Below are 26,850 nucleotides of genomic sequence, written 5' to 3'. Positions count from 1 at the left end.
CCCCCCCCCCCCTTGGAAATAAGTCTTCTTCAGACTTTTGTGGGTTATTCTTGGTGTTTGCAATCAATGCAATCCAATCTTAAACTAGATATCTATGGCCTTGCTTACCTCACTGTCATTCCAGAACATCTTCAGTTCATATTCTGGTAGAATATCAGTTCTGTTATTTACATCATCTAGTGCCATTGTAGCAGCTGGAAGACATCCTTCTCCTCCATTCCAATTATCACCTGTCATTGGGAATATGCCGCCGATATTCAGTACAACTTTCTCTTCTGTTTGTCCTCTTGCAGTTGAGGAGAAACAAATGTAAACAATGATGCAGAATATGATGGCTCGTAATCTCATACTACTAGTCATTGTGATGTTCACCAAACTTTACTAATATGCAGATCACTTTGACTCAATACCTGTTAAAGAGAACCAAAAAATTGTGTATTGAGTATTCTGAAACCTGGTGGTAGACAAAAATATTTGAAAATTTCGATATTTGCAAAATAATTTTAATGAGGCCGAAATTATTTTTTAAAAAGGCATACGTTCATTTCTTGGGTCTAAAATAACAAAATGTCATGACCCTCTTGTCGAAAATGCACCTGCAGGGATGTTATTTTATATTTAATTAGAGAGTGTAAGAAATAAAACATGCTTGCAGAAAATGTACGATATTTTTTAAGGGCCTCATCTCCAAGGACAAGGAAATGTTCTAGCAAAGCCAGAGAGCAAATTCAGCAATGATTTCTTAAATAAGTGTGCTTGAAAATACTAACCATTTTTTATGAGAAAAATATATAAATAATTAACTAACTCACTAAGGCATTTTACACTCCAGAAGACTCTATAGCTGTTAACATAGGCTGTTCTTTTTCACTATTCATAGAACAAGTGTGTTGATTGATGGTTACTTTGTGTGATCGTGTGTTAGACCAAATATTTCTAACATCTAAAGTTAAATTATTAGCTTTAAAAAGCATGTAAATGTCAATTACTGCAAAGTAACAAAACAAATCAAAAGTATATAAGTCTCTCTGATCCAAGAAATTAAGAGTCGAAGAAATCTCTGATGGACGAAAATGTGAAATTACGGGTTATTATATATAAAGGGTTCACAGTAACATAGATACAACACTATTCACGAAACCATCACCATCATTACAGCAAGATTTATCATGCAAATCTCTCATTCATCACTTAATAATTGCATTGGGTATGAAGGAGTTCTTTTATGTCAGCTTTTGTTAAGGAAATTATCATTTTTTTACATGTAGTACGTGATGCATCCAGCAAAGCTGATAAAATGGGACTCAAAATTCTCTATAACGAAGGCTTTTATATAACAAAAAAATTGATTTTTTTTTTCTTCTAGAATTGAAGACCCTCAGAATTAACATCTCGACGATAATTGATTAACAGATAAACCGACTAATCAGCGAGCGTCATTTAGTCATGTGATCAAAAACTTTTTCTCTGACAGTTTAATTTTCTTAGACAGCTGGTTTAAACGTGAAACATACGTGAGCCTAGGCCTAGATGTCTATGCTTGGTTATAGATAACCAGATTTACACGAGCAGTGCGCATCAGTGACTTGGCCTTTGCCGACAACAAGATTGACTGAATGCAGCTTTTCCCTCTTCCTTTGGGAGCGAAATACAGAGGCTTTTACAACAATTTCCCATGAAATAAATTAACACTATGAATATATGATTCATTTGCATACCGCCTACCCTGAATTCTCTTTCTTAAAGAAGGTTGATAGCAAAGAAAATCTTTGCTAACTCGGTAAAACCAGCCGCCATTGTCTAAGGTTTTCGTGACATTGTGGGCGGGGCTTCGTGTCCTTGTCGACGGCAACGTTCACTATAGAGTCACAGTTTCACTCCATAAATAATAATTTCAACAGATCTACTCGTCTTGTACATTAAATTAATGTTCACTGTTTTGCATCGGCAATTTCAGGCCCGTAGCGCGACTTAATTTGTGGGAGGAAGGTTCATTTCCGTGGAAAGTGGACCCTTATCTCCGATACTCTAGAGAACATTGTAAATATATCTACGAATATCAATTTTTCGTTTTTAAATGCGGACCTTCTCCACTTTTTGGGCGGTTCGTCGTAATCCCCTTAACCCCCCCCCCACGCTACGGGCCTGAATTTGTTTTACGAATAAGTTACATCATACATTCCTAATTTGTAAAGATCCATTACGTCATGCAAATCAGACTGTTTAGGAAGAGCAAGAAAAGAAAGAATTTAAATACAATAAATGCAAAAGGAATTGTTTTTCATTTTAAAGTTCCTTGTTGTAATTTAAAATACTATACATTTTCTTGCGTAATCTTGCTAACTGACAGACAAGGGTGAATACATAACCTTCCTTGTTGGTGGTAATAAATAAGAATTATCAATTTTTTTTTTTTTTTATTATTATTAATAATTTTAACCATTCTGATAACAGAATAGTTGATGGTCATTGATGTGAATTGATTACGTTGACATTTTAACAAACAAGGCAGTGAAACTAATGATGTTAAATAGTATTACTTACAAATGATATACTGTATCTGCACAAAATGATAAAGTATGATTATGATTTATGATGGAATATTAAGGAATTTCATTCATGCAGATTCCTTTTTTCTTGTAAAACAGAGCAAAGATAATCACAAAGTTTATCACCCTATCTAAACTGGAAAAGTGCTGAGGGAAGGAGGCCTTTATTTTTTTTTTTTTTTATTTCGTGAAGTCAAATATCACCCTTGTGTTGTTTGCAGGTGCATTGAAATTCAAAGTAAAACATGATTGAGATAAATACAAACAATATCTATAAACTATTTAATAAAAAAAATTGGGGAAAAATTTTTCTGCAAAAAAAAAATTTCTTTTTTCAAAAATATTTTTTTTCAGTACCATAGAAGACATGCATGCAAGGGTGATAAAACTAATAATTATTTTTATTGCGCCTTATTTCCTATTTTTCTGCTTGCTGGGTTGTAGGTTACTCATTCGTTAAGTGCATCATGTAAACAATTCAAAAAGGTCTACAGTTCAATTCAATTCAATTCAAATTTATTCAAGCATAATTCAACACATTACAAATAACAAAACAATGAACAATAAGAAGATAATTAGTAAAACATTTACAGTTCAGGATAACCCCAAAAAACCGAATCGGTTTATTTCCGTTGGGGTCCCTAAAATCTCTAGGTGGGTTCACATTAACAGAGTATTGCCACAATTGCCAGCTTATTCACTAGTGTACCAAGTAGTTGATGAATATAATTATTATTGCAGTAAAATATTTTATTTAATTAATCTGCAACAATAACAATGTTGGATGAACATATTGACTATGAGCGTTGAAAGAAAAACAAGCAGAAATCAATTTAATTAGAAATTAAATTTTATAACTTAATAGTTAAAGCTATAGAACTGTACTACTACTACAACTAACTGTACTACTTTATATCATGCACCTTGGTAGGTATGTTAATTGCATACAAATTGTATCAAGGCCATGTTCAATGTGACAGCAAGAAGCTGTTCACACAGATCATTTAACTTATTCATGTGAAAGCTAATTTAATTAAAATCACTAATTGTGTTCAGTGATCAGTTTTACAGTAGAGTCAGATAGAATGACAAAATAAGCACGCAAAATTGACCATCACATGACCAAGCAGGAGTCTGATTGGTCTACCCATGGATTTTGGTGTCTCCCGCTGGGCTTCTTCCTGCCTTACCAACTGGCTCAGCCACAGGATTACTAGGAGTTAGTCAACATCCAGATGACCGTAGTCCAGTTAATGTGAACCCACCTAGAGATTTAAATGTGATTGAGTGTTGAAAAAAAACAAATTGCAGTAAGCTGGGGCAAATAATAGGTAATGAGAGTGCAGTATAGTGCAATGTGTTTTACCTGGTGATTATCTGGCACTTAGAATTTAATTAAAATCACTAATTGTGTTCAGTGATCAGTTTTACAGTAGAGTCAGATAGAATGACAAAATAAGCACGCAAAATTGACCATCACATGACCAAGCAGGAGTCTGATTGGTCTACCCATGGATTTTGGTGTCTCCCGCTGGGCTTCTTCCTGCCTTACCAACTGGCTCAGCCACAGGATTACTAGGAGTTAGTCAACATCCAGATGACCGTAGTCCAGTTAATGTGAACCCACCTAAAGATTTAAATGTGATTGAGTGTTGAAAAAACAAATTGCAGTAAGCTGGGGCAAATGATAGGTAATGAGAGTGCAGTATAGTGCGATGTGTTTTACCTGGTGATTATCTAGCACTTAGGCAATTATTTCTGGTAATAGGAAGAGTGAGGCAAGAAGCCAACCTGCATAATGATCAAATATGTGTTAACTTGCACTGTACATGCATGAACAGTAGCACAGAATGGTTTCTCAAACTTGGTGTCGAGGAGGAGCATGTTCAAATCCATTGCTGTCCATGATTGTGAGGGTGGGGGGGGGGATACTGTAGTTAAATTTTTATCTCCATTCAGGAATGTAAATGAAGATTTATTGTACCCCATCCCATTTCTTTTTAATCATAACATAAAATTAATAGGCCTAATTATAATAAATCATTTTTGACAATTACAAAAAAAAATTCAGCACTGCATATTCTTAAGCAAAACTGATATCCTCGCGTACCTCTATTCTGGGTTTAAACGTGTATTTCGTAAAATCGATGACCGGATCAAGTACAATCCTACTGACTTTCAAAGTTCTCACCTGTGCACAACTATCCCTACCTTCTTGACCTCCATCCTAAATATACCCTTTTGTTGTTCCATTCAATCCTCTCACCAATGCCTTCTATCTATTCCCTGAACCAACTTCAAAACCATTGGCAACATTTCACATTTTCACATTTGCATCTACTACTCTCTGGAACTCTCTCCAATCTTCTACAGTACAAACAATATCCACTTTCAAAGCTAACATTAAAACATTATTTTTAAGGAAACATCAAAACAGCATACAATATGTAGAGGTCTTAACAATGCGTTATATAAGTCTACCATTGTTATTATTATTTCTAGTCTATATTTTATAATTAACAAGCTTACAGTACATCATTTATTAAAAATGTTGTGAATTTATGCGATTAGTTAAAAACCAAAAACCACAGAAAAGTTGATGTTCCCCGCTCAATCAGGCAAACCCTGTTACAGTAAACAACACTATCCATTAGCTTCAGTAGTAAGATCTGCCTATAATCTTAAAGCCAGAATCTGGAGGCGAAAAAAAATTGATATGTTTTGCAACTGAAAACACAAAGATATGACAAAAAACTTGGAAGAGGTTGATGAGATACTTTTTTATACCTTTTTCCCCCATTTTTGAAATGTTCAAAAATCTGTATCTCATTAACCGCTCCAGAGCTTTTTGTCAAATATGGTTTTTGTGTCTTTAAAAAAATCAGTTTTACAACATATCAAAAAAAAAAAAAAAAAAAAATTCCGCCCGTGCCTAGCTTTAAGCAAGGCTTTTATCACCTATACTTTATAGTAGCTTACTGTATATGCCTACTGTAGTCTAATATTGTGACATGAGGTAATCAGCCACATATTATAATACACATCATATTGACCTTCATACAGTACATCAACTTCCAATCAATTTACATACTCCGCATTATTTAAATGCTTGATACAAGTATAGTATATTTCAATGACACTGAAACTGGGATTGTATTATTTTTACAGTACATTACAGGCTGTACTTATTATTTATTTATTTTTTTTTTTTTTTGCTGTGTATTCTTATTGTGACAATAGTAGTAGATTTTTTTATGTGATGCTAGTCAATTCATTTCAGATATGCTAAAAATAGTTAACCCAACCTTATTTTTTACGGATTACTATTACGGATCATAATTATAGGCCTACTAATTTTAGAAAATCCATCCATACACGTGCACAAAAAAGAAATACATCGTAGCACCATTTTTTTAAGGTTTCAATATTGGCATTTTTTAAGTTCTCATTTACGTCCATTTGATTAAATATTGTAAAATGATAAATTTAAACTAACACAAATCTACAAAATATTGGACGCGGACCTGTCACTCTACAAAGCACCACATTTAAGTATTCATTATCCAAATTACATTAGTACAGCACAGTGGAATGAGAAGAGTAATATTAATTCAGTATGTAGTAGGCAGTGGAACCATGATGGAATGTACCACTTCAGTGAATACAGCAGATACAAACGTGTATATGTTCACTAAATACAGTATAACAGAATAAATATAATTATTATGAAGTGCGCATTTTATTCACTAAAATAAATCAATGCGTGACAAATAAGGAATGTCTACATCTATTACAACATTTTAGCCTATATTGTACAATCCATTATTTTACTATTCTTTACCAGTAGGCCTATCTTACCTGCTTTAACATTATAAACAAAATTATTATTGTCTCCCAGTTGTTAAATCTAAAAAGGTCATTTGTCTTTCATTTGCAAAGGTTTTTCTAAAATTATAGTTAAGACGTAGCAGTATTCTATATTACAGTATGCTTTTATTCTTTTATGTATGGCAATGCTTGCAGTATTTGCCGAATTGGCTTCACAGAATGGTTATAATGATACTCTTGGCGCGGATCCAGAGGGGGGTGATGGTCGCCGACGTCCAGATCCTTCACCACCCCCCTTGGCCAATATTTTTTTAGGATGTTCGAGGAACAGAGAGCAAGAAATTAGGTAAATTATCAGGTGCGTCCAGGAACATACTAAATATGACAAGCTGATGCATGTAGATAGGTTGTACAGAAGTTTGTTGAAAGTAAGTAGCAAGATCTGAACTTAATGCATTAATCAATGGAAAGCCAGTGAAGGTCTCGGAGAACAGGGGTGATGTTAGAGCCACGATTTGTGAATGTTATAATGTGTGCAGCAGAGTTCTGAAGCACCTGGAGGCTGTAAATTTGAGATTTAGGAAGTGCGTAAAAAAAGAGAAGTGCAGTATGAGTGGTTTAATCACAGCTGTTGAGGGAGGTATGGGGTGCTTAATTGCTAGAAGCTTGTTAATATATACCGGTAACTCTTAACAAACAAAATTTTACATCTCGTGGCCTCACAGTCAAATTACTTATAAATTACAATTTTTACTATTACAAAAAGAACATATTCACAAAATTACAATTTTCGTTATTAAATACAAACACTGTATACAGTGGCGGATTTAAAGGGAGGGAGACTGCAGTGGTGCCAGAAATTTGCTGAAAAGGGGTCTGACACGTCCGACAGAGGGGTCTGAACACAGGGCCAGCTAGAGCCTCGGAAAACAGCCTGGAATGAACAATTTCTGGTGGGTTCACAAGGAGAGTTTATATGGCTTAGTATGGTCTAAATTGTGCTTTTCAGACCACAATATTAGGGTTTAGCAATCAAAATAACGTTATTTGGATAGGCAAATTTAATATATTAATTTTTATTTTCGATCAGACGACCTAGTTGTGTCGCCGGATGACAGACGACACGGTCGGGGGTCCAGGCCCATCCCACGGGGTAGCAAATTCCCCTGCTGCTGCCGCTGGGGTAGAGCAGGAGGGGAGGGTGTAAGGGGCACACACCCCTCCATTCTTTGTAAACATTTTTTTTTAAAGCTTCGGAAAATTCTAATAAATAGCAAAGATCAAATTAATGTAGGTGTTAGAGGTTTAAGGGGATTTACCCCTCCACCCCTCCCTCAGGAGATCTTCCTCAAAACTCCAACTCAAGTTCGCACATTTACGCCCCCTCTACCGGGCTGGGCGCCCCTGGTCCAAAGTTTGTACTTTAATAGCCAATCAATGAATTTGGATGTAATTATTGGAAGACAAAATTATTGAAGAGCGACTGTAGGCCTAAATGAATTAACATTTTCCGACAATAGTGTAATATATAAATCTGTTTGGTTTAATTATAAATATAAGATTTGATACTCACAGTTGAATCAGTGCGCTTAAACACTACAGTACAGTACAATATAGCTAGCTAAGTACAGGTATCTGACGATGTCGGAACACGGGGAACAGCTCGCTCGGTCAAATAAAAAAATTCACATCGAATGGCAGGAGAGGTTGTAGGGTAGGCCTATCAATCAATAGGCTGCGTGAGATGAGTGCTGGTGAATTAAAACAACAAATACACTGTCGATAGAAATAAGACGTTGTCGCTACAAATTCATTTTAGTACAAACCTACTTGCCAGCATGTTTGTGTAGATATGATGTGTTTGTATGTTGTCAGTCAAAAAACCATTAGAGCGTATCGCGTGTAAACGATATAAATCAATTAATAATGCTATCTTTTGATATGGCGTGAATAATAATAATGAAATTCACACACAGAGGGCAGTATACTCATTCTCCTTATCATTACAGCGCTTTCTTGGGGTTTGAAAATATGAGACTCAAATTCCTGCTTGGTCCTGGAAAAGGAATAGAAAATAAAACGATGGGCTCATCCCTAATTATCTTCTTTGATTTAGGGGGGGCCGGCCCGGCCCCGGCCCCCCTTTTGGGAGGTAAAAAAAAGGGGAAAATGAAAAAAAAGAGCGAAAAAGAAAAAAATGATAGCCCAGAATGCCTCAAATGTTATGTTCGGGCGTCTAGAACTTTATGTAGGATATTGATGTTCTCCCAGTTTGGTATGTGATTTTAACGGTGTAAACAAAATCAAAAACATTGTAGTTCATCCCAAAAACAACATAGAAAAGGAAACCACATGTAGGGTCGTCTATGAGATTGGATGTAAAAATTGTGACAAATTTTATATTGGCAAAACGGGCAGGGCACTAAAAACGAGAACAAAAGAACACATGAAAGATGTAGAGGAACATAACGGAGTAAGAACAAAGGCCGGCAGAAAATCCTCATCTACACAATTACACAAATCGGCTATAACGGATCATATGACGCAAGAAAATCACATACCAGACTGGGAGAACATCAATATCCTACATAAGGAACAAGGGTGGCTAAAACGGAAAATTAAAGAATCAATATGTATTAGAAAATAACGCTACAATGAATAGAGACGAAGGCGCACATCGCCTTTCACACCTATATAATCAACTGTTAAAGACGGCTGGAGCGGCCCACTACCAATGAGCATCGGCGGAAACCCTTCTCAGATTCTGACGAAGCCTTACTGATAGCCAGGCGAAACTGTCAACAACAAAAAACAGTGAGTAATTGGTTTATCACAAGGAATTATACATAATTATTGCTATTTGAAACCAGATGAAACTATTTACCCAATTATACAGTATATTGCTTTGTTGGAAAAGGAAACAGTGAGGCTTAATTTACCAATTACCTAGTCAAAAAGTACTATATTTTTATATATTATAATAATTGCAATTAAAAATTAACATATTTATTCGAATAATTGCCCTGCTTTGAATAAACGCTCCCTTGAATAAACGCCCTTCTAGAGATTTATTTGGAATAAACACCTTCCTCGAATAAACACCTTGAGGCAGTTTTTTATTTCGTCAAATAAACGCCCCCTAAATGACAAAATCTAATGGAAGCAGCAGCATTCTCAACACATTCTATTAATGTTCTACTCCAGTAGAATTACATTTTTTCTAATCTGGTTGGGATCAATAAATCTTTATGATTAAACAATAACGTATTTTGACAGTAATTATGTGTTGTAGTTTCCAGTGAAATTATGGGGCGTTTATTTGAGTATATACGTATCCATTTTACCTTTTCTCCCATTTCTTTATTCTATCTATTCTCTACTTGCTTATTTCCTTTCATTTCTATACCGATAATATTAAATCATTTGAACATCATAAATACATAACCTTAACCTTTAAATAACAAATGAGGCAAGTACCCCTACAATATATTGTTGGTTTTTATTGCTATACAAGAAGTATTTATCTTTACAATATTTAATCATCTCTATACATTCTAAAATTTTTGAAAAATTATTTAGTGGTTTAAAAGCACCTTAAGATGTTGCAGCTTTCTGTTTGAATTATTAAACAATTAAAAATTGGTAAATGTAACTAGCATGAAGGGGATGTTGTGACTGTCAGAAACAACCTGCACAATTTCACTCTTCAAGCCAACTGGGGAAGAACAGTTACACTGTGGAATAAAAAAAAAAAAACAATAATTAATCAATACAATATATGTAGAAGAAAATAGTCCAACACAGTTTACGACAGTGTTAAAAATAGGCTGCAGCAGGACTGTGTGTCTACTGTTTGACATTTTTTTTTTTGCTACTTTTGACTCATCCATGCTTTCTGTGTTGGCAGTTCACTAGAATATATACCAGATTGCTGTGACTTTTTAATGAACTTTCTAGGACAGGTCTTATTGAGCAGCTTTCTGTGTCGTCAACTCAACTGATAACTTACTGTAACAGGACAGGTCTTATCTAGAATGGCATCATATTTATTTCGTAGACTTGCTTTTCATTTTTTTCTTTAGCTCATGACCCATCCCATCATTCCTCCAACGGATTTACTCTTACAAGGTTAACTGCCAAATGACAACAAAGTTTATACTACCACTCTGGAGCAGTAGACACAAAAATTATAAGGAAAACTATTACAATAGTTAGTACTTATATATGTTCCACTACACAGCAAAGTACATAAGCAGTTGACACTTACCAGATACTCAATAGGTAAAATATATCTCTCCTCAAGTACATTCAAATATATTTATTTATTTATTTTATTTTTTTATTTTATTTTATTTATTTTTTTTTTGTCGTCAGGGAGTGTTATGTAATATTAGGATTCAATAATATTAGTTATGTAATGATTGGAATTTGTATATCGATGCCTTATATTTTATAGTGAGCCTGCTCTATGTCTCAACTTAGTTTGACAGTTGAATGCCCAACAACATTATAAGGGTATAATAATCATTGATTATACCAGCGGTCATTCTATAGTTACAACATCTTACCTCCTTGGACAATTACTTATACCCAAACATTCCCAAACTAATAAACTAAGAGTAGGTAAATAGAGTCAACAGGTGATTTAAATCATAAGAATTTCTCTATAATCCAATCAGAAATCCCCCCAAAAAATGGTCTTTTTTAACCACACTGCCAATAGTAGAAGGTATATAGAGGAACACAATATCACTAACACTCAGAAGACACAGAGAGATACACACTTGGAAACTGACTCTGACTCTAATCCGGTTCTAACTTGCAATACCATATCAACTGCGTAATCTGGAGATTAGTCAATTTGTATACAGTATATTATTAGTACAGCAGATATAGTATACTGAATAAAGGCATTGCAGCAAAGTATCAAGAACTCATCATACCAACAACACCCATCATCTATCTTACAGGAGGTCTATACATGTAGCTTGGATGTCTGTTTTGAAGCAGGGGCCAAATGACTGTGTTGTAAGCCTGCATAAATTGAATACCACCAGTGGAATTGTTGCGTGAAATATGTCTGTCTACAGTATATACTATTTGTTTCATAATTATGTTTCGAAGATAATAAAGACACTTACTCATCAGTTACAACGCCTTCAACTCCTTTCTTGATCATGTCTTGTACCAGTAATGGATTCTTGTTATCTTCTCCCCATATGAACAGGTGAAGGTTGGCATCATGAATAAGCTTAATAAGAGATTCGTCTCTTACATAATCATCAACGTGTCCCACTAAACCCTAATGAACAAATATTAAAATTGCAAGTTTATTATTGGCATAATAAATTCATGTCAAAATACTCAATAGTTCTTTTTATCAAGCAAGCTGCAAAAGGATACAAGATTGAAATTGGCTACAGTATCAATAAAATATGGTTCAAAATGCACCCCAACAATCAAGCATTGAAAGTAAGTTAACATTTTGCATAGCAGTGGCAGATCCAGGAATTCGAAATAGGGGGGGAGGGAGGATTAGATTTCCCCGACGAAAGCAAAGTGGGCGTGGTTGAGCTTCGATTAAAAGGCTTCGAAAGTGGTCCAGGGGGCGAAGACCCCGAAAATTTTGACAATTTAGGGGTTTCAAAGCCTTATTTAATCGATTTTAGAGTCTACTAATATGTAGAAAATACACATAATTTTGTTTTCTCTAAGACAAATTGTGCTTTTTTTCCCGGCGCCCCCCGCAGACGCTACCCCTGAGGCACATTAACTCTATATTGCAAGTTGCTATGTTGACCAATATGGCAGGGATGGCAGCCCGCATTACATTCACGTAAAGAAGACTAAAACACAGTTTATCAACAATACAAGCTGGTTATAAGCATTGTAGCTGAATGTATTTATGAGAATGCTTCCACCACTCACCACAAGTTGTTCCGCCAAGACCCAGTGCATGGCAGAGTGTACAGTAGCAATGCGAGGGTCTGCATACTTAATGTACTTCTCTGTGGGTCCACAATGAATCAGCATTACTGGGAAACGATTCTGCTTCATGCATACACTGTGAATATCAATTGATTGGCACAACTTATAAACACAATATTATAATTGTTCATTTGACATCATTTGGAGAGAACAACTCAATATAATAATAAAGGTAAAGGAATACTTATAAAAGTATATAGTAAAGTTTGATGAACAAAGACATCTAAAAAACTTTTTTATCAGAAAAAGCCTACATGAAATGCATTGCAAAAATGGTGAGACTTACAGAGTGCATACATCAGGATCAAAGCAAGTGATGATGATGTTGCGAGACTGAGCATGCTCAATGAGTACTTGTAATACATTGTCCACCAGCACTGACATGTCCATGCTATAATCTGGACATTCATTTGTTCCATCCTGCAAGATAGCACAAGGCAACCCAACTTAATGATATTACCTAAATGCTACTGTATTCAATTGAATTATTTTCCAGATGACATATAATAGACTATTTTAATCGCTCAGTCTGTTGGATTTTATTGATTAGTTATATGTAAAAAAACTTATTCTAGTGCAGAAATTGTAAATAAATTAACAAAAAACAAAAAAAATTATACGTTCTCACAAAAAAAATGTAACTCTCTTGAAATAAATAAATAAACACACCAACATTATACTGTAGCTTTAGTCATATTTGTAAAAAGAAATTCTTTGAAATTATTATCTTATTGAGCATTTATATAATGCATTTCGTTAAGCGACAATATTTTATCCCTAGTCATTAGACATACATTCTTTGTATTGCCTCCGCCACCGTGCAGTTGCAAATAACCATACCAGGCATTCATTTGCATTCATTCCTAGGTGGCGAGAAGCAATGCAGAAAGAGCCTTGTCAAGAACACATACCTGTATTGGTATTAGCATGATAATGAGATTATGACAATACAGAATGAAGGTAACACTAAACTTACCACATTATGCAAAGGATACTTGATCTCGACATTAAAAGCCAGCTGTATTGGAGTGTTCTGCAACACTTTGGTTAAAGGAGGGAACAGTCTGTCACTATCCTTCACATCTATTAAAAATCATGAAAGAACAATCAACCATTGATTATAACCTTAAAATATGTTAATTGCTAACCATAATTAACACTGTGCTTTCCACCCTTCTCTTACAACATATCATTTGTAGGTTTGTTTGCACTAACCTTAAATTGGTAGTAATTAATTTAAAATTTCTGTAGTAAAATGTTTGTAAATAAGTGAAAACTGATGATTTGTACTATAAGAAATCAAATTTTAATATTACTTTCATTCCTCTTGGCAGTATGTGTTGTCTGAAAGGAATAAAAATAAAACAAATATTCATTGGTTGTGACAAACTAGTAACATAATAAAGTGTTGACGTAAAGATGTACTGTCCCCTGATTATTGAGATCATGTGTTTAATTCCTGCAACAGTAACAGGATCTTGTTCCCAAGACCAAAAGCAATTCAGTCCCTAAACTTCATAATGAGACATGCATACAGCATCGATACTTGTGTGTATGTTTGTCTTGTGAAGGGATTGCCACAATCCCTTCAAAGTGATTAAGTTCACTGTTTGTCATATCCTTGGCTCTAGTGCCCAGCACTGAATAAATTAATTAAAAAAATAAAAAATGAAAAAAAAATCATACAAAATAATTATGAAATTAACTTGCCCATTTTGCAGCAACATACAAATTATTAACTTATCTGTTAAGGTAATAATCTGTTTCTTCATGCTACATCATACTAATGTAACAACTAATGTCCCAGCCCATTATACCCATGTCCATAATCCCTGTAGTATTGTTCCCCAACATTGGCAGCAAATAAAGAATGTATGGGCCATTAAGCTTAGTTTTCCATAGATTCGCTACAGTCACTACAGTGTTTTTACTGCAATCCTTGCACTGCGTAGCGGTCCCCGATGCAATCGGAAACGCCCCCTGATTCAACTGACCAATCAGCATTGCCAAAGAAGTCGGCGATAGCGTGTAGCGATTTTTATGGAAACCAGGCTTTGTATCAGAAGCATACCTGCACACTTTGAAGCTCTTCAAAGCTGAAATCTGTCAATAGGATCCTATGCTGCAGATGTTTGCCAGTATCTTCAGCCTGTGAAAAAAATACATAAATATATATCAAGGAATTAAATTATAAAAATCTAATTAGAAACATTAATTTTACTTTTGAAATATATAGGTTGTAAAAATGACATGTAAAAAGGAAGCTGGATGAAGATGACATTAAATGAAAATAAGTGTTCCAGGAAGCTGGAAAAGGGTGACACAAAATGAGGGTAAGATACTAGAGTAAAACCAAGGTATAGGGTAAACCTTGGCCGAGCCACTAGGGCCCAAAGGGCTGGAACTTACCCCCAAATTCTGCAGCCTGAAGCAGATGAGAGTGTCATGCTCCCCCTGGGTGGGACACTGGTCCACTGTAGGTTACTCCCAGCAATCTGCTACTACCCATAGACACAGCTGGTAGACTGAAGCAATGTCTGGAATAACCTAAACCTCAATATGAGAATGGCCCCAAATGTTCTTACTTTTAAAATACTATTAACAAATAATTGAAAGTTTCTTGCATAAGATAATTTTATATTTTTTGGTTTCTTTTTATTTCTTTATTTCTGCTTTTTTTTCCTTTTTTTTTTGGTCTTGTAATTGTTTTTGTAATTTAAATTTTGTTAATATTTACTTTAAAAACGGCTTGTGAAAAACACATTTAATTTGTGATCAAGTTTTCCGCTTTCAAATAAAGTCATTATTATTATTATTATTATTATGTTGATAAAATGCCTTGCTGAAGGACACAAGCGAAATGCACAGTGAAGGATTGAAACCCTGACCTTGAGGTTGGGAAACCAAACAATTTCCACTGCGCCAAACGGCTTCGTTCCATAAACCGCTTTGTAAAATCAAGGTATAGGGTAGATGTGGATGTCATGATTACTTACCATCTGTAGACATACAGGTACATTGTAATCATGATACACTACCGGCACATGGTCTTTGCACACATGTACATCAAATTCAACCATATCAGCACCCTAGAAAATTATAAAACACAACATCGTTGATGATGATCATGAATTAGTATATTAGTAATATATGTTGTAATCAGTGGAGGACTATAATGGATATGCAGTGTTTCAAGTAACCCCAGCAAAATAAATAAATAAATATTACTCTTTTTGCTCTGTGAATATATTTTTAAACTCATATATTTTGTGCACCTTCTTCATACTGTAGACTATTCATTTTTTCAAACACTTGAAATGAGATTGAAGAAGGGATAAACCCAGCAAAAAGAGTTTCAATTTTACGCAGTCTGTTAACCACAAATACATCAATACATCTGGCCGGAAAAATGTTTTCACCTTTTTGTTCCCTCTACCATGGAGATATTATAGTGAACTGGAGAAACAACCGCGAATTTAGTCCTTTGACGACCATTAATGATAAGAATCTGTGGTCACGAGACATGCAGTTTGAGCAAAGCTCGGTAATAGGAAAACTTGTGGCTTCCTTGGAAAAGGACATATTTGATGTTGTACAACTACTGTTTCTCCAGTTTACTATAATATCTCCATGCCTCTACCAGTGACCACATTGAATAAGGTCTTATTTGGATTGGAATTATTTGGATTGGAATTATTTCCAGTGGGGTCCTTCTTGGTGATGATTGAGTAGTACACCAGGAGACAATCCCCTACTATTTTCCCAAAAATGTACTGCATGCATTCATTAACATGCACACGAACAGTTTAAATGTACAGCATGGTAGTCATTGACTATGAACAGTTAAAGTTTAAATATCTCCCATTAACAATCCAAAAACACCATACATACTGTACATTGAAAAAGCGAAAATCAGAAAAGGTAATATCAATGTACTTAGGTATTGAGGAGCAAGAGAAACCATCAAGTTGTATGTTAGTCCTATCAAATAGACAAGGATGCATGCTATGAATGTCAAGCCTGGTTTCCATAAAAATGCTACACTGTCATACAGTGTTTTCAGTGCAATCGTTGTATCGCGTAGCAGTCCCCGACGCAATCGGGAAGGCTCCCCAATACAACCGACCAATAAGCATCACCGAAAGCTGTCGGTGACAGCGTGTAGCGATTGTATGGAAACCAGCATACGATTCCGGAATGCGATTGCCTAGTTTGTGACTTACTGCTTCCACTGCCCCTTTGAATGCACCAATGGTATTTTCAATAAAAGTTTGTGCTGTCTTTCGAATACCACTTCTGTTTAAAAAAAAAAAACATCAATAATTGATTAAAAAAAAAAAAAAAAAAACAATCCAATGATGGAAGTTAGGCATACATAAAATTCTTTATTTAGATTAATGCACAAAAATAGTAAATTACTTGCTTCTTTATACACATTAAGGCTGTTTTCCACAAGGCAAATTTGTTCGTGCAAATCGAAAGCATTGGTTTGCTTCCTGAGCTCTGATTGGTTGCGCTTTTTTATTTTCAGTTCGCAAAAAGTAGAAACAGTTCCGACTACTGATTTTGCTGAAGCAAAAAACTCCCAATAGAAATGTGAATATCTAAAACTAGCTCCAGCTAAAACACAAGAAGAGCAGCGATGGGAATTGAAAAAGAGACCAAGAAATCTCCATGGTACAGTGACAGTAAGGAAAGTTTTTATTGCGCATGTAACCAAGGACTTTTAACTGTTACCAGGATAAGAAAGCTGGCTGGTTTAAGCTGTCTAACTTGAATTAGCCTTGTGTGATACTGTTATGCTAATGAGCCAGATATAAGCACAATCTGCACATGCTCAGAAAACAAAACTTTTCTTTAGCCACAATGCGTATCGGTTAGGCATACAGCTAGACCTACCGAGAATTACATTACGGTAAAACAAAGCAAAGTAAGGGTAATACACTTGGCATGCAAATTAATCATACTTACACCGATCTGTGAAAAAGGCATATTAAAATAAAAAATATTGGCATTTTTGAGTAATTATTTTAATTTTATAAAGTAGTAAGTATAAAAATAATTTTATTGCACTTGTTAGTTAGTTGATAACTTCATTTTAATTTGTTTTAGGTCTTTTTCTGCATTTTTATAAGCGGTTAGGCATGCCCTAGGCCCGGGCCTAGGCTAGCCTATATGTTCATTGTATTACTACAAAACAAAATCACATCAATTTAGAATCAAATTTGTGAACATACTTGCCTTATATCTTAACTAGCAGGTGATTTTATTGGTAGATTAGTTTGTTTTTAAGTGTGTAAGTATGATTAATTGGATGTTAAGTGAAATTAGTACCCTTTATTTTGCTTTGTTTTACCGTACCATAATTTTCAGCTAGGCCTAGCTGTACGCCTATCCGATACGCAGTGTGGCTAAGGAAAGTTTTGTTTTTCTGAGCATTTGCAGATTGTGCTTATCTGGCTCATTAGCATAACAATACCACACATAAGGCTAATTTAAGTTAGACGGCTTAAACAAGCCAGCTTCCTATCCTGGTAACAGTTAAAAGTCCTTGATGTAACTGTATACTCAAAAAGTTACAAAAAAATATATATAATCCATTCATGCATTTATATTTTGAGTCACATCGCAGAGAGGTAAAACTAAAGGAAACTCAAATGTATCACTTAATTTGCATGCAAACTATAAATCTCATGTAAGCAAAATTGAGTAACTCACTCATATAGCAAGCCTTTGTTCTTAAATGACACTCCCATGCCTCGATGACCTACACTTAGGCATCTAGTACTTGTCCACTGGTAAGGATTCTGAAATGTACACAAACTACTGCACTTGGGAAGTGGCTTAATGACAACATATTGCACTGAAAGATAGAATATCAAACAATTAATACACAGAACATTAAAAATCAGATTACCCTAGTCCATGGTTACTGTAAATATGAACTCAATTAGGGTTTAATGCTGTTTGTTAGCTATTATGGGTTTTACATGTCATCAGTCCAGTCTTGGCTGAGTCACACTGCATGATATGGTTTGTGTGGTCACATAATTGTCAGTGACTGGCTGTCATGCTACATGTTGTATTGAGAGTTGTATATTATCACATAATATTAATTATATTTATATAACATGCTTATCATTGGTGTTTATACTGTTACATGTTTGCATAAAATACAAATACATATAATACTGCCACTATACTGCCTATATTGCTTACATATGCCATTACACATGATTTTCATCTGCTAAAATTACAAAAAAAAACTGACCAGAATGTTAAATTTTAATTAGGTCGGCATAAGCATAGCCAGTTAAAGGCCTGGTTACACTATGACGATAACAATCAACGATAAAAAGCTAAAAAAAACAATTGCTCATATAAAAAATCAAAGAAATAATAGAAATTTTCACACAGCACAATTCACTAACGATTTATCATGTATACGATAAAAAATAACATAATCAGAAATATAATAACATGAACTCATATTTATGGAAAGATGATAAAATCGTTTTTACTACTACAATTATACAGGGTTTCATGTTTTCAATGTGACATTTAATTTGATTTGTCAAAATATTCTGTTATCGTATACATGATAAAACTGTAATGAATTGTGCTGGTTTGAAAAACCTCTTGTATTTCTTTTAATTTCTATAGGAAATATTGTTTTTAGCTTTGTATCGTTGATCGCTATTATCATAGTATAAACAGGCCTTAATTCACCACATAAATTTTAATGTGTTTTTCTTACCTTGAAGCACACCCACAACTTCACCACTTGTGTTGGTGACTGGACAATGGAGATCATCTCTAGTCTTTGTGAGCATTGTACCTAAAACAGCTACTTGCCCGAGTATATTAACATCACCATGTTCTTGAAAACTTAACACCTCAATTACAAACACCTACAAAAATAATCAGTTACCTATTCTTACACATTTTGTCATCAACTTGAATGGGAATGGTTTGAAAGTTGAGGTTAGTATTCAATAGCCACATGCTATAACACAGTTCATTCAAGATTTCACACATACGACACGTGCGAAATACTACAAGTACAGTACTGTACTTCCAAAAACAGTTCTACTGTGAGCAACATCGTCTCCACACGAATGAATAGACCATTCCGGAGTGTCAATCAAACTTATCAAATGACCAATCAAAACAGTGCCAGGTATACGTGCGTGTTCCAACAAACACACGTGTTGTTCCACAAATGCACGTGTTACGCTATGGTTTTGTAGGACCTTAGGAACAATATGCTACAGAGTCAGTGACGATACACCTTCACACGAATGCAATGTAGAAAGGGATGTTTAATTTCCTATCAGATAAATAATAACTCACCGTATTTTGGAGCTCTAGTACTTGAGAGGAGAACACCATAATCTCATTGTTTTTGTAATGTCTTCCATTTTTGGCTTGTGGTTTTGCAATGTACTCATCTTCATTCACAACCTAAAATCAATGAATGTATAGAACAGTGATAGATTTTTTTTTTTTTTTATTTTCTATTTACCTAATAATCATATTATAAACATGATACAATTTTCAAACAACTTTAGGTGCAATGGTCAAAGATACGCCAAACTTTTTAATCAATGTTTTAAGTGACAATACCTTCACTTAAGAAAAATATATATACAAATTGGCTTGAGATATTGGAATTGTTTAGTCAAGAGAGTAACAGTTGTGTATTTTGGTCATGTAATAGACAATTCTTTAATATATTTCCCTTTTTCAATTACCTTAATTTGTGTTGGGATGCACTCATCGTTCCTTTGACAGATATGATTTGCTTTTACACGGAAACCAATCTTGGTCACCTCCTTGGTCTTAATGAACAACTCGAAAGGGTTACTATGCAACATCAACCTCACTTCTGATTGGTCAGTCAACCAGCCACCTCTGACACTTCTTATGCCATCTATGAAGGTGATAAGAAAAATGTTTATTTCAATATGTTCACATCAACCAGTTAATGCACACTAATTACAGAATGGATATATGGTGATTTGGTAATACTAAATCTTATTGTAGCAAAAATCCTGTGTGAATTTTCTCATTTTTGGATGGCCTAAGTGTCACGGTAAATTCAACCAAGGATACGTTGCCACCTGAAAGAATAACCAGGCTGTTTTTGCAAACAGTAGAGTCCAGTTAAAAAAGCGCAACAATTTTATGATAATGTGCTAATAAACTGTGTGATTTACTGAAATTTTCACAGAACATATACTTGATTAGAACTGCGCATGCACAAAAATCTCACTTAAAACCAACGTGTATTTAAATCCAAGTATGAAAAGCAGTACAATTTGACTATAGGTAGAGTTTTGCCATGGTCAAAATTAATGGCTTAAGATATAAACAGTGTCACATTTTCTCAAATTCTCACCAAAATGCTTTTTTATTTATAATTAATCAGTGAAATTCATGTACATCTGCGGTTTCATTTTTCATTTGAAAAAGAACATTCTTCTAGATTTACATAGTACAGTAGATTCAAATTTTTAGATCTTTATTGTTTAAATTACTTGCCTACCTTTGATACACATTTATAAATTTTAAAAACAGAGAAAAATTTACCTTTGTGACCAAAACAGCCATCATCAGTGTATACTGTTTCACCTAAATCAAAGAAATGAACAAAATCAATCTATATCAATGCTCAAATTTTATCATTTGGAATAAGTCATTTCATAGTTTCAATTGCCCATGTATAAAATTCAATGCATACAAATCACTCAGCTTACGGTCTATCCAGAAAGTTGATAAAGTTTATAGTTATTAATTTACAGTATGTACAGTAACATGCCGATGGGACAAAATCTTATGTATGTATCTCAGCTGATAACGAATTGATATTTCTTGCTTTAAAAGAACTTTTACGTCGACTTATTGAGTTAAATGTTTATATACTATTTTTGAAGACTCTGAAATACAATTTTAAGTCTTTTTTTTGTATGTAGTGAGCTCGTAATTGGGAGGTTCATAATTGGGAGGTTCGAAATTGGGAGATGTTACTATAATAGATCAATTATTAATTATTGTTTTGGTTACTATACTCTTCAAGAACTGTATTAAATTAAATAATATAAAAAACATACATTCGAGGTAACTATAAATTAAATGATTGTTTGCAACATGACCTAGACTTGTAAATTCATATATTACTTATTGAACATATTAATAATATAGCTAGAATAATAGCAAACCATAAAGTCAACAATAATTAACATATTTATAAACAATCATAACAATAACAAACTGTCGAAAAATCCATCCTCTTTCACATATCGTTTTAGCTGAGGGACTATCCAGTACAAAATAACGCTAATATTCTCCTATAAGGCTCAGAATCAAAAACAACTATAAATATCAGACAAAACAAAACAAATAAACTAAAAATAAATTGTTATACCTTTCAAAGACAAAACTCTGGGTTCCATGTGCGTTTCCCATTTGTGAATAATTGTGTTTGCTTGTCCATCCTTTTCAGTAGGAAAACTACAAATTGCATAACGATACTCAATCAAAGATCCAACATCCACTGAATTCAAATTCACCTCTAATGTCCATCTGCAAATATTTAATACAGATTTTTTAATACAAATGTTTTTTTTAAGCTATTGTAGGCATGCAGCCAATTTATTATCAATCTTAATTACTTCTAATTTTATATGTATTCTTTTTTTTGTTGTTATAGATAAGAAAAGCTTTTCCAATATTCATTCTGTCTTCCCATTGGTCCAAACTGTATCACTTTATTCTTGTATTACTCCTCAGCTATATATAAGCTTAGTGTTTAGCAGTAGATACTTTCACTTGATAATGATGGTTGAACCATTGAAACATGTTGTGGTATAACTCTTTATAATCTGGCTTTAACTGCATGGTGTTTCAGTTACACTTTAACCCATTAGCACCTATACGCCCCAAACCGCCCTGCGCATTACTCCCTAGACCGCCGTAAACAGCCCTGGCTATTCAACCCGCTATAACTTCTGTTATACAAACCCTAGCGTGTCGCGAAAAACTTCTACATAAACTTTAGGAAATCCCTTTTCAGAATATCTCATCATCCAATGAGATTTCTATTTGAAAAAATGACGTAATTTGCGTTCAAAGGTCAAACAGTTGAGAAGAAACGAAGCTTTGAATCGCTTGACTAGCTTCGCACAATGATGCCACAGCAAGCGCCGAACATCTTATAAAGGGAAAACTTTTTCAATGATAAATTGACCTTAGATTTGTCTACCGACAGCGACATCGCTGTTTCATAGGTTAGTAATATTATAGGTTAACCAAACAATAAAATATATGGTCATAAAATTATAGTATTATAGTATACGGTATATATAGTAACTCTTATTTACAGGCATTCGCACAGCAGGCAGGCATAGGCTAGGCCTAGGCTAGTGATGGTGATTGTTGTAAACAGAGCTCGTGTCCTCTTTATGTACGGTTGATATTGATAATACAATAACTGTTTTGAAGAATTGAAATTATTATTTTGACACACCACCATCCATTTCGTAACTATTATTTACATGCCTCGACCAATGCATACTTTGTACAAAACACTTACTTAGGCTGGCCTCGTACTTGAACGTAAGTAATAACATACCCTGCAAAAGCTCTAGTCTTAGATACCGTAGATATTTATGACCAAGAAAGAGATGGATGGGCTGCATCAAACAAGTTGGAAGATTGGTGGACCTAGAAGCCGTAATGGATTGCACCAGATGGAGAACGATAATGAGATGACCCGACCCCCAATGAGCAGACAAACATGATGATGTGTTAAAAACTGCAAGATACAGTTAATCCTGGAGATTTGTTTTCAGTGTAAACTTACCTTCCATCGCCTAATCTTGACATTGATTTGACCCCGTTGTACAGCCATCGCCCAAGTTCTTGGCAATTACCACTAACTACCACTACTGTGTTCGGGTCTGTAATGTCGGCATCAATGTTGAAATTCACTAACACCATTTTCCTTTTTGGTAATCTAATGAATACAACAACAAGAAGATCTACATTACCTTGTTTTATAATATTTTACTGGAAGAACTATCTGCAATATGTAGCCAATAGCTAAATTTATCTACTACCTTGTTTACACCGACTTATTATAAATATGAAAATAATCAGAGGCGGGTAAAAAAAAACAGGAGGGGGAGGTATGCATACGCTAAACAAGTATATTTTTATATTTGGCCAATGGCATTTTGAATACAGGTTGTTTTTTAACCTCCTGGGAAGTGGGTGGTGAAAAATTTCCTGACTGGATGTTTGTTTTAGTCGTCGCTTGTTTGGGTCGACGACGGTATCTAACTGCCAAAAGACAGTTAGGCGAGACTTTTTTCATACCTTGTTTCAGGAACTAATTTTTTTAAAGATTGTTAGAGAAGGGTGGAAAAAATTAAACTAAAATTTTGTTTCCTTATTTAGCAAATATTTAGGAAGAATTATACATCTTATTTTTGGAGATTTGAACAAGGCAGTGGTGCGCAGTGGGTGTAATAAAAATAAAGAAAATTCTTCTTTTTTTTCTAAAAAAATTTCCATTTTTTTTTTCTGAAATTTGTTTGTGACTGCGGGGTGCGCTAATTGAAAATATAATTTTATTTTTATTCGAAATCAACATTATTGGCAGGCAGTGTATTCGCTAAATAACGTATAAAAAAAGTCTAGTCGCAGACTACTACTAGGCCTAGCCTAGTAGGCCCTGGCCCTAGGCCAGGCAGGCCGGATCTGTCAGTGTCACTGGAATGTACCCGGCCAGTCCCCACATGATGATACAGCTACATCATAGGCCTAGGCTAGGTCTAGGCCTACTATAATAAAAAAAGTAGGCCTAGGCCTAGGTAAGTTTTTGAAGTAGCCTAGCTAAGAAAGATTTTACTCACCTGCTAGCATAGGCCTAGGCCTATTATTACTCTAAAGATTGTTTCTATTGCACTAGTTAATTACCAGCTAGGCCTAGGCGCGCTGGGTCTCCGTAGTTATTATAAAAATTCCAAATAGCTATGAAAAATTCAAACAAAGTTTTAATGCGTATGGAACGCTAAAAGGGCAAAACCAAGACACGCAAATAATAATAATAATAATAATTATTATTATTATTATTATTATTATTATTATTATTAATGTTATTGTTATTGTTTTATTGTTGTTATTGTTATTAATTATTGTTATTGTTATTGTTATCATTAATACCATCAACTAAACTGCCTTAAAAAAAATGGTTCGTGTGGGAATCGAACACACAACCTCCAGGTTTGCTATCATTATCCACTATCAACTACACTGCCTTAAAAAAAAAAAAAAAAAAAACTGGCTCGTGTGGGAATCGATCCACGATCTTCAAAAAACAAAAAATAAAAAAAATAAAAATAAATAAAAAAATTTAAAAAAAACTTGCCCCGTGTGGGAATCGAACCCACGATCGCCGAGTTTACTACTCCTGATCCAGCATGACTAAACGGAGGGAGGTAAACCGCGGCCCCTAAACCATAAATGCGATAAACCTAGTACCACACCAAGTACCAGTTAGTCAACTCTAATCCTATTAGAAAAAATTCTTTGTATATATACACAGCAGGTTAGTATTACGCATGGTCATGGTGTCAAAAAAATGGGCCGTGAGCCAAGAGGGTTTATTTTTTGTCTAAAAATGTATAATTAAATTTATAATCGATTTATGATTGATACCATCTCCATAACTTACACACTTTTTTTTAAATAGACAAAAATGTTGGAAAACTTCATTATGCAAATTAGAAAAAAATAGACCAATCATGTTACGGGATTGAATGTATTGTACTAGTTGATGACGTCGCGAATTGCGAATATAACAACAAACAACAACCTTTCATGTCTCAGCATGGGAACCAGTCAATTCGAGCGGATGCGCGCCACTTCGAGCGAAGGCCAATTCGAGCGAATTCGAGCGGATTTTCTTTCGAGCGGATGCTAGTTCGAGCGGAAGAAGATCCACTTGTGCGAACAACAACCTGTGCGAGTTACATACGAACTACTTAAAAATTTCTATTTTCTATTTTTGAGCTAACAGTTTGCTCAAGCTTTGCCTGGGAGGCAGGGGAGAGCCCCAGTCGGTTCCGGGAAAGACGGGGAAGACGCCTATAACCTTATGTATAGCAAGTCGTATTTAATGGATTTTTAGCTTAACAAATAATAAAGTTCTGTTTGTTCTGAATGTATATGGTAACTGAATCCTATTGAGAATAGGAATTTCCTTTATAGCCTGCCATTTCTATCTTAGAGTAAATAAATAAATAAACAAACAAACAAACAAACCCACATTCATAAAAATAATGATATATCTTAAATTATGCTAACTTAGTCAATGTTATCCTTTCCACAAGTTTAAAAAAACAGTGGGTTTTGAACTTTAGAAGAAAATTGGTATGATGTCATTATTACTGTACTGTTGATACTAGTCATAGGGGCGGATCCAAAATTTTTCAAAGGGGGAAGGGCACACATCAGTTCCAGAATAGATAAATGAGTAACACATAATATTAATATGCATTGACATTTTTAAAATAGTGGCAAAACCGCCCCTTTCTCACACTACTACACCATTCATTTGTGCACCTTCTGACACACCTACATACGTAAAAATAATTTAAATCCCTATGGTGATTAACAATTACACAATTAAAGTTGCTCCCATTTACAAATAATATAGGCCTTAATCGTAAATCTACAAATACAATTACAAAATTATATAATTCAATTACAAATATAGTTTGCTTTTTTTAAATACAAAACCCCAATCAGTGGCGGATATGGGGGGGGGGGGCTGGGGTGGGGGGTGAATAGGGTGGCTAGCCACCCACCTTTGTTTACCGTGAACAAATGGTCACTCGTCTTGTGTGTGTGCTTCTCGTGCATGTTTTACTCGTGTAAAACATGCACTTTCTTTTTTAAGCATTTCAATTTGTTGCTTGAAGTTTTCTCCATGCATTGCCGATTTAATCACTTCGCATCGTTAAAAGCTATATGAACTATTAGCACATTACAGTGGCGGATCCAGGGTGGGGGGTTCAGGGGGTTCGAACGAACCCCACTCTGTGAAGAAACGTAACAAAATACTATGGGTCCTGTCTTACAAAATTCATGCTAACTAGACGCGGATCCAGACCTTCGCCCACTGCGCCCAGGCGAAGGTCAGGGTGAGAATTCAAAATAAAATGTTGACCATTTTTTCTAACAATCATACTTACTTTCCTTGATGCACAGCACTGGGGCCCGGGGCTATTGGGGGCTCGTTCAATAGGTCTATTGATCTAAAAATATAACTTTTAAAAAATCCTATTTAAACATTAAAATGACCCTACAATAATAATAGGTTTTAGATGTTATATATTATTGATTATATTCATTACAATTTACCTATTACCATTTCCCAAACGCTGCAAGTAAAAAAAAAACAACAAAACAAGCCCTT

General features: G+C 34.6%; 2 protein-coding genes across 2 annotated transcripts in view; both read right to left on the bottom strand.

The window, feature by feature from the left end:
- The window catches only part of LOC117116434 (gamma-aminobutyric acid type B receptor subunit 1-like), an 8,989-nt gene extending 671 nt beyond the window's left edge, over positions 1-8,318 (bottom strand). Inside the window, exons 1-2 of the mRNA XM_033260471.1 lie at positions 7,951-8,318; positions 109-410 (exon numbers count right to left, since the gene is read on the bottom strand). Coding sequence (XP_033116362.1) covers positions 109-360 — 252 coding nt within the window. The 5' untranslated portion in view covers positions 361-410; positions 7,951-8,318. The remainder of the gene's footprint in view (positions 1-108; positions 411-7,950) is intronic.
- Positions 8,319-9,595: 1,277 nt separating this feature from the next.
- Positions 9,596-24,431, bottom strand: LOC117116435 (glycerophosphocholine phosphodiesterase GPCPD1-like). The gene is made up of 17 exons (XM_033260472.1): positions 24,284-24,431; positions 23,230-23,382; positions 21,793-21,950; positions 20,958-20,999; positions 20,120-20,298; positions 19,719-19,829; positions 19,123-19,276; positions 18,084-18,228; positions 16,589-16,661; positions 15,362-15,454; positions 14,437-14,514; positions 13,682-13,709; positions 13,342-13,448; positions 12,652-12,785; positions 12,306-12,441; positions 11,519-11,679; positions 9,596-10,111 (listed from the first exon to the last, which is right to left on the bottom strand). Exons 2-17 carry the CDS (start codon positions 23,364-23,366, stop codon positions 10,084-10,086), a joined length of 1,764 nt encoding a protein of 587 aa, XP_033116363.1. The 5' UTR covers positions 23,367-23,382; positions 24,284-24,431; the 3' UTR covers positions 9,596-10,083.
- Between the last annotated feature and the right edge of the window lie 2,419 nt (positions 24,432-26,850).

The sequence above is a fragment of the Anneissia japonica genome, unplaced genomic scaffold, assembly GCF_011630105.1.
Source record: "Anneissia japonica isolate Jap-2015-1 unplaced genomic scaffold, ASM1163010v1 scaffold287810_len224585_cov203, whole genome shotgun sequence".
Lineage (NCBI taxonomy): Eukaryota > Metazoa > Echinodermata > Crinoidea > Comatulida > Comatulidae > Anneissia > Anneissia japonica.
This window is presented reverse-complemented; position numbering and strand designations above follow the sequence as displayed.